This window comes from Nilaparvata lugens, chromosome 7 (genome assembly GCF_014356525.2).
Source record: "Nilaparvata lugens isolate BPH chromosome 7, ASM1435652v1, whole genome shotgun sequence".
NCBI lineage: Eukaryota > Metazoa > Arthropoda > Insecta > Hemiptera > Delphacidae > Nilaparvata > Nilaparvata lugens.
This window is the reverse complement of record NC_052510.1, coordinates 27,465,292-27,474,868: the sequence shown is the minus strand read 5'-3', so window position 1 is coordinate 27,474,868 and position 9,577 is coordinate 27,465,292. Positions and strand designations below refer to the sequence as shown.

The following is a 9,577-nucleotide window of genomic DNA, read 5'->3' as shown; positions in this document are numbered from 1 at the left end:
CTAGACATTTCGAGCAGAAAACACGAAATTTTTGACATGCTGGAAACATTTTTGTTTCAAAAGATAAGTGGGTGGTGTGAAAGTGAGAAAGTTTCTAGAAATAACTGAAATTATTTTTCCAGGCAAGGGAAGTGAGTCTCATTGAAACTGCCGGGGTCCAGGGGTCATGGAATTACAGGCAGTAACGGATCAAGGAGGATCCAGCAGCAAAAATATAAAAAAATGAAGTGAATTGAAAATTTCAAAGTATAATAATTATTATAGGTTTTATCGATGGAAATTATTTGAGGCTAGTTGGCAGGCTCGCTTCGCTTGTCTGCATTTTTAATATGGGCATGCTTCTTTCCATGAAAAAGTCAAAAGAGACTTTCAGGAACCGGTTGATTTAAATTATGTAGTGCAGGATGGAAAAATCTTGTTTATATTGGAATGAATAAATATTTCTCTGTTCTGTAGAGACTTTGTTAGTGAAATGTTTGTGGTGGCTACACTGTAAAGAATGCTTTTGCGCGGGTTGATATGTGAGGCAACAGGCAAGATGTAGGCTAACGAAGTGAAGTATAATGAACATAATGTGGTTGAAAATAATACTAAGTTTAAGAAGTAAAATAAAGTTTTGTTAATTATATGAAAGTGGTGATTTATTTATTACAATGGCGACGATGACAATCGGGAAGTTCAATGAATTTAAATTGAAAGAAGATGATTTTGAAGTGTGGTGTGAGAGGTTAGAATCTTTTATCGCAGTGAACTCTATTCTGAAAGAAAAGCAAACTCATTTGTTAATCACATTAATAGGTAATGAAACTTATGCGTTATTGAAGGACTTGGCTCTACCTAAACTGGTGAAAGACTTAGAATACGACAAAATAGTTAAACTTTTGACTCAACATTTCTCACCAAAAGTGAACTTTTTGGTGGAAAGATTCAAATTCAAAAATATGGTCCAGAACGACGACGAAAACATATCGGACTTCCTAGCTGAGCTTAAAAAGACAGCAGGCGGATGTAAATTCGGTGATTAATTAGAGGAAAATCTACGGGATCAGTTGGTATGGGGATTGAAAAACGAAGCTGTTAAAAAGAAACTACTATCAGAGATAGACTTAACCTATACAAAGGCTGTCGAAATAGCCTCAACGTTGGAAGCTACTTCAAGAGGTTTGAAATGTATGCAGGACAAAGACGTCAAGTTTCAAGATATTAATTACATGAGTAGGAGAGCACAGCCAAATTCAGAAAGACGTTCTACAAATAGGCCTAACAATGCGGATGTGGTGTGTTTTTGTTGCGGGCGACGTGAACATTATAAAATTTCGTGTGTGATGAAGGACAAAAGCTGTAACGTGTGCAAAAAGTGGGACCATTTGGAAGCAGTGAGCAGAAATAAAAATTCCGGAAAGAACCGCCAGAACTTTATAAATGCAACGCCGGTAGAAAACGCAAATGAAGACAACAGTGATGCCGAGCAGCTCAACTTAATATTGACACTCAATGAAACAAAAAGAGAAACTTTGAAAACTGATTTGAATTTTGTTAAACCAATGGAGGAAAATGTTAAGGTAGGTGACAATCACATTCAATTTCAAGTGGACACTGGATCAGCCATTTCAGCTATTGCTTTTGAGGACTTGGATAAATTTAAGTTAGGTGATAAGAAAATGATTCCCACACAGTTAAAATTTCAGAGTTATAATGGGGGTAGAATTAAACCAGTTGGTATTTTGAATGTAGAAGTGGAGAGAAATGATGCTAAATATACATTACCTTTGTATGTGATCAAGAATGGGGTCCACCTATCATGGGAAGAGATTGGTTGCTAAAAATAAAAGTGAGTCTAAATTTATTCAATATAGAAAACAGTCAAGAATATTTTTATGAAGAATATCCAGATGTTTTTACCGACAGATTAGGCCATTACTCTGAAAATAAGTTCAAATTATATTTAGAAGAGGGTGTGAAACCAATCTATTTCAAACCAAGAGTTTTACCATATGGTTTACAGGAGAAAGTTTTAGATGAAATAAATAGATTAGTTTTGCAGGGAGTAATTCAATAAGTAGATAATACTGAATGGGGTACTCCCATTGTGCCAATAATTAAACCGGACAAGACAGTAAGATTATGTGGTGATTACAAGGTATCACTTAACCCAAATATTGTTGTGGATAAGTATCCAATTCCAAGAATTAATGACATCTTTTCACAGTTGAAGGGTCATGTTTTTTCTAAGATTGATTTGTCACAAGCTTATATGCAAGTAGAATTAGATGAGAGCTCGAATCCATTGACAAGCATTTTAACTCATAAAGGTACATACATGTTCAATCGTTTACCGTATGGTATAAGCAGTGGGCCTGGATTATTTCAAAAAGAGATGGAAAGAATTTCAAAGAATATTAAAAATGTTTGTTGTTTTTATGATGATATCATAATAAGTGGTAATACTATGGAAGAACATAATACAAATTTAATTGAAGTATTGGATAGATTGCGAAAATTTGGAATAACTGTTAGGAAAGACAAATGTGAACTAAGTAAATCATCATTGGTTTATTTGGGGTATGAATTGACAAAAAATGGTATTAAAATACCAGAGAGTAAAGTTAAAATGTCAATCAAAGACTCACCTGAACCGAAAGATAAAACTGAAGTAAAATCTTTCTTAGGTTTTGTAAATTTCTATTCAAAGTTTATTAAAAATATGTCATCAATTGTTTATCCTTTGTATAGTTTACTGAAAATGGATGCAAAATTTGTTTGGGGTCGTAGTCAACGGAGAGCTTTTCAGGTGCTCAAGGACCTCGTACCACCCTCGTTCCTACATTGTACCGCAGTAGCTCCGCCTCTGCTCGGCAGTCGCACCCAGCATGAACGTTACGGAAGATGTTAGATCTTCTCGCGTTCCCCGGTCAAACCACTGTTGCTCCCTGGTCGATCATCAAACGCTCTGCTGGAGTGACGTTTGGTTGCGGAGCAGAGCGAAAGTCTGTACGCACCTTAAGGACTACTACGGACTTCAACTTCAAGAACTTCCACCTCTGGAGAATATCCTACACGTGTGACAGAACCCTGGACTGTGACAAGATGAACTCAATTATAGTATTGTGAGTAACAAAACATTTTTGTTTTATCATTTCATTACAAACTTGGACAATATTAATTTTACTTATTATTTTCTTATTTCTTTTTCTTGTAATTTTATCTGTAACTAAGAGCCATGAATCCCAACAATGATAAAGCAACCAATCCCCAGACTGTACCTACCCTTAAGAAAGAGTTCTTGGACATGATCCCTGATTATTCAGGAGAGCCTACTATGCTAAATCGTTTTATTTCAATTTGTGACAAACTTGTAGCAAAATTTTACGTAACTGCCAATCCAGATGATTTCCAAAACGAATACTTGTATTCTACTATTCTTACGTGTATTAAAAGCCCAGCTCTTGACATTGTTACTAGTTCTAACACTTATGCATGGCCTGATGTAAGAAAAGTTTTGATCAATAGTTACATGGACAAGAGAGATTGCTTTACTCTCAATCTTGAAATGGCTGAACTAAAACAAGAATCAGGTGAATCACCCTTTTCATTCTATGAACGAATCCAAAAACTTCTGAATTTACCGATTTCATATTTCCGAAACAAACAACCTACAATATCAGAAGTCATGTGTCAGTATGTAAATGGATTAGCACTTAGAGTATTGCTAAGAGGATTAAGAGAGCCTCTCGGGTCTCTCGTGAGAACTAAAAATCCCAGTTCATTGGACAGTGCTCTAAACATGCTATTCAATGACTTCCAGTTCAAATTTGGTTTCTTTCAAGACCACTCTAATTTGAAAAAGCCTAACACTCAAATCCAACACAAAAGTAATCCCAGCTATCAAATGCAAAACTATCCTCAGAGACAACAGTTCTATCACACTCAAAATCAGAAAGGTCAGTTCTTTCAGTTTTTTCTTTTAAAAAGACTATTTGATTAATCGCAATCTTAACTTACATGAACAAGTTTATATTAAAGACTGATCACAAACCTTCGCTTGCAATTTTTGGTAAGAAAACAGGTGTACCTACAATGACAGCAAATGGATTACAACGTTATGTTGTTTTCTTATCTATGTATGATTATTGATTATGAGATAGCATTTATTAGAGGTGAACAAAATAATGCTGATGTTCTATCACGTCTGCCTTTGAATGTAAAACAAGAGAACACAGCAAAAGAAAGTACTTATTTGAACTTTATTATTGAAGATATTCCAGATTCCACTAATAAATGATGCAAACTTGAGTGAGAAAATCCAGAAAGATAGTATTTTGAAAGAAGTACTGTATACAATATTGTTTTGAGTACCTAGTTATTGGCCAAATAAAGATAAAGTAGATAGTGCTCTGAAACCATTTTACAATCGACGTCATGAATTGCATATTGAGGAAGACAAATTGATGTGGGGTCATAGAATTATTATTCCTACAAAGCTTCAACCTTTATTTTTACAAGAATTACATTTAACTCATATGGGTATTGTCAAAATGAAGTCTATTGCTCGGTATTATGTTTGGTGGCCAAATCTTGATAAAGACATAGAACATATTTCCAAGACATAACTTGTGTTTATTTTCTAACTTGTGTTTAGCTGAAAACAGCAATCCTTCAAAATCAATTTTGCACAAGTGGCCATGGCCAAATGCCCCAGGTAAAAGAATACATATTGATTTTGTGGACCAATTCATGGCATGATGTTTATTGTTATAATAGATGCACATTCAAAATCAAATCAAATAATTTTTATTTTGACAGTATAGCATAATACATACAATAAATAAAATGAGACACGTTTGAATTAACAATAATGAATGAATACTGCAATTTGTTTAAGATAATCTCGAAAATAATAGGTCTAATAGAAAGTCAAAATAAAAAATCAGCCTTGCTGGATTAAAACAAATTCGCTCACAAGTAGGAGTATCAATAACAAAAAAAAAATTTTCTTAATGCTACATTCACACACAGATTCACACACCATTCACGCACTAATATAATAATTCATGTGTGTACAATCCAACTTCAACCATGATGAAGTCCATGAAGTTAACCAATGACAGTGAACAACCCCTCAATATTTTCAGGTGGAGAAGAAATAAGCCATTTGATAATTTGTTTCTTAAATGAACGAATGTTATTGATTTTTTTATGTTATCAGGTACATTATTAAAAAATTTTGGACTCAGAAAGACAAAAGATTTTTGAAAAAAAGTTTTATAAGCTTTAGGTAGTCTTAAAAAATTGTTTGCTACACTTCTTGTTGCATATAAATGATGACCCTCATACATTTGCCTACTACGATCCCCGGATTGCATAAAGAAAGGAGATAATACTTTAAAAACATAGATGTAGCGCAAAGGTAAACAATTGTACATTTGGAAAATTGGGGATGAGTGCTCGGTTCTCCTTACACCCTTCATAACACGGACTATTGATTTTTGCATAGTGACTAACGGCTTTATATGTGTTTTATAAGTGGAACCCCAACAGGTTATTCGGTAGTTCAACTTAGAATCTACAAGAGCAAAATACAATTGTCTTAAAACCGGTTGAGGTAAAAGTTTTCTAAGAAAGTACAATTTTCTTAAAAGTATCAAAAGATATGTTTTTAAATTACGCATATGGTGGGTCCATGTGAGCCTCTCATCTAACAATACACCAAGATATCTTACACTGTCAGATTGCTGTACTATTTGGCAATCACAATTCAACTGATCACATGCGTAATTATGAAATTTAAGCATTGAAGGGAATTGCCAAGGTGTGGTTAATGTAAAAAGCAAATATTTGGTTTTGGATACATTCAGAGAAAGGCCATTACAGTTGAACCAGACAAGTAATTTATGCAAATCCTCCTGCATCTTGAAAAATAGATTTTCACTGTCTGCACCGCAATATGAAAAAGCAGTATCATCCACGAATGAGACCGGCAATCCATTAAAGTCTCTTGAAAAGAGATCATTTATAAATATGAGGAATAACACAGGGCCCAAAACTGAACCCTGTGGCACCCCACAATCAACACTCGAAACCTCACTTCTCGTATTTCCAACAGAAACATATTGGTGTCGATTACTCAGATAGGAGACAAACCAACTATGCGCAACACCTCTAATGCCAGCTCTTAACAGCTTATCAAGTAGTAGAGAATGATTTACAGTGTCAAAAGCTTTTTTTATATCAAGAAATAGACCTGATACACAAGAAGGCAATTTGAAATTGAGATTGTTATGTATTGAAGCCAAGAAACTCTCAAGAGCCATTTCAGTGTTGAAACCCTCCCTGAAACCAAACTGACGGCAATAGAAGAAATTGTTTGATTTAGAAAGTAAAGGAGTCTTATTTTAACAATTTTTTCCAAAAGTTTTGAAAACACTGAAACCAGAGATATGGGCCTGTAATTAGTAAGATTAGAATGTGAGCCACTTTTATAAATAGGAATAACCTTAGCTAATTTTAACCTGCTTGGAAACTTACCACAAGAGAGGCTGCAGTTGAATATATCAGTAAGAATTGGAACAATAGCAACTGCCACATTTTTAAGAAGTTTGGAAGATATTTTATCATCACCAGGAGCCTTACCCTGTTTCAATTTAGAAATATGTAGGAAAAGTTCATTATAAGTTACCGGCTCAAAGAAAATAGATCTAGGACATTGATCCACTCTGAAAAAATTAACATACTCATTCCAACCCCTGCGGTCATTCATTATGGAGGTTGCAACCTCTTTAGGTACATTTACAAAAAAATTATTAAATAATTCAGCCACGGTACTCTTATCTGTGATAACAGTATTATCGTGCTCAATCTTTAAATCAAGTTTACTTTTCTTATTGGGATTGCCACACAGCTTATTAAGAGTAAACCATTTTTGTTTTGGAGGTAGATCGTTAATTGAAGAATAAAATTTATTTTTTTCTATTTGTATCCAAGTTTTAATTTTTTTAGAATAACCTTCCAATTAGATTGTAATCTGCAATTTCCTGGATTTCTCCTTGCCAACTTTGCCAATTTGTCTCGGAAGAGAATTGCTGCACACAACCCCTCTGAAATCCAAGGTTTTAATCTTCGAATGCCTCTTTTATTCGTTTCTATATTAATAACTGAAGTTGAATTATCTATATAAATATGAAAAGTTTTCAAGAATTTATCGAATTTATAATCAATATCATTACTAAGCAAGACATCGGACCAGTCATGAGCTATAAGAATGTCACATAAGCTATCATAATTAATAATAGTTTTAACATCCGTTGTACAGCTATAATGGAAACAGTTAAAATGGATTCATGTTTAACATTTATGCAAAACATCACTTCTCAGAGTACAGTTTAAGTTTTAAGAGAATATTTTTCATACTGGGGTGTTCCTCTAACAATTGTAAGTGACAACGGTACTTCTCTAGTTTCTGATGTAATGAAAGAGTTTCTAAGAAATGTTGGAGTAAAACTTATAACTATAATTGCTCCCTATCATCCTGAATCAAATGGGGCAGCTAAAAATGCTGTCAAGACTTTTAATTGTTTAAAAAAAAAAACTCTTTAATGTAGAAAAATACATTGAAAAATTGATTGCCAATTTTATGATACAGTATAATAATTCGGTACATTGTACTACAGGTTTTTCTCCATCAGAATTGCATATCGGGAGAAAACTGTTCACACGACTGAATAGAATATTAGCAACGAACAACTATGAATCAAATAAACTGAGACAAATGGGAGAAGAAATGTAACATTTGCAAGAAAATGCAAGTAAAGTAAGTAAAGTTATTGATTATAGTATTAAATGAAAGGGTTGTTTTTGAAAAGTTAATTCAGGGACAGGAACACCAAGATAATAATGATAGAGTCATGATAGCAGCCGATAGGGAATGTGGAAGGGATAATGATGGAAATACAGACAGGATTGATGAAATTGATAGGGAAAGGTGTGAAGAAATTGATAGGGAAAAGGAAGGTAATGATGAAATTAATAGGGAAAGGGTAGGTGAGGAGATGGAAATGATTTGTAGAGAAATGGAAAAGAGAGTTTGTGGAAGAAAGGATTGATTCAAAAAAGTATAACTTGAGAAATAGGAATGTTCTTAAAGCTCCTAAAAAACTTAATCTATAAGGATTTTTAAGCATTACAATTGGATTTGTTTTAAGGTTTGTATTAAGTACTGTATTATTGATGTAGGCTACAAGTATTGATTATGTATTAAGCTTATTTTATTATGGTTTGTATTATGTTCTGTCTATTATAAGGAGAAGGGAATGTAATGTTTGTGGTGGCCACACTGTAAAGAATGCTTTTGCGCGGGTTATGTGTTAGGCAACAGGCAAGATATAGGCTAACTAACGAAGTGAAGTGTAATGATTATATTGTGGTTGAAAATAGTACTAAGTTTGAGAAGTAAAATAAAGTTTTGTTAATTATATGAAAGTGGTGATTTATTTATTACCGTTAGGATACCGTGATTAATTACGGTAATATGATAATTATTGTATTCAGTTCAGGCCTTTAAAATTTGTGATAGGAATAACGTGGTGAGCTTACATTCATAATATGCATGTTTGATATTATCAAATTCTCTCAAGTATGAATTTTGTACTACTTCCCCGCCCGCTTCAAGCTGGTTTCAATGTTAAATAGGGGATAAGCTGTCTGGGAGCTTGGTTGTCGTTAGTGTGCAAGAAGCTTGGTTTTAGGGTACGATCATGACAACCAGACCCCTAATATCCAGCAGGGGATCAACTGTCGGGGAGCTTGGTTGTCGTGAGTGTGTGAGGAGCTTAGGTGTCGCCGACAACCAAGCTCCTTTGTTCCAAATCCATATTAAATTATTGCAGGAGAAATGAATATTAATTTTCAGTACCTAGCTATCCTTGTTTTTCCATAAGAGTTTTAGATCTAAAAGAATGACTAGGCCTATAATTTTTCTAAATATTTTTTTATTTATGGAGACAATAAGTATTAATAGATATTCTATAAGAATAGATAAAGTAGGCTACTAAAAATTGTACAAACCATATCAGGAGTTGTAAAGTCAACTGAATTCCCCCTACAACAAGAAAGAAAGACACCCATGTTGATAAAAAGTACCTAATTGTATTAAAAAATTTGAGAAAATTAATGCTTTTTTCATTAACTGATTTCCATCTAAAAACTTGAGTCACAATTTATCTTGAAACTATAACATTAATCGAAATAATTTATCTAATAATATGATATTATGAAAGAACATTATCAGTTCAACTTTAAAAATGTGGTTATGGGTGGCTACCAACAGACCCAATTTATTTTTCACCCAATCTACAATTTCACCCAATATTTTGGAATCGTGAAAAAGACGTGAAACCACTTCACCCAAACGACACTTCATTTAATAGTCTACAGTAACTATATTACCCATGTGTAATATAGTTACTGTAAATTTAATAGCCTTTATACCCAAACACCAACCCACCCTATACGATTAATTCATCGACCAAACTGTGGCTTAATTCATGAAGTAACAGACTGAAATCCACCACTTTGAAAATGA

At 33.6% G+C, this 9,577-nt stretch overlaps 1 protein-coding gene across 4 annotated transcripts in view; it reads right to left on the bottom strand.

Moving 5' to 3' along the window:
- The window catches only part of LOC111055943 (small VCP/p97-interacting protein), a 44,775-nt gene extending 35,441 nt beyond the window's left edge, over positions 1-9,334 (bottom strand). The window contains exon 1 of one of the 4 annotated variants that reach the window (XM_039432423.1): positions 9,061-9,334. In XM_039432423.1, coding sequence (XP_039288357.1) covers positions 9,061-9,120 — 60 coding nt within the window. In that variant the 5' untranslated portion in view covers positions 9,121-9,334. Of the gene's footprint in view, positions 1-6,525; positions 8,996-9,060 lie in introns of those variants that run through there. The other 3 variants (XM_039432424.1, XM_039432420.1, XM_039432422.1) reach the window with 3 other exon arrangements.
- Positions 9,335-9,577: the final 243 nt, after the last annotated feature.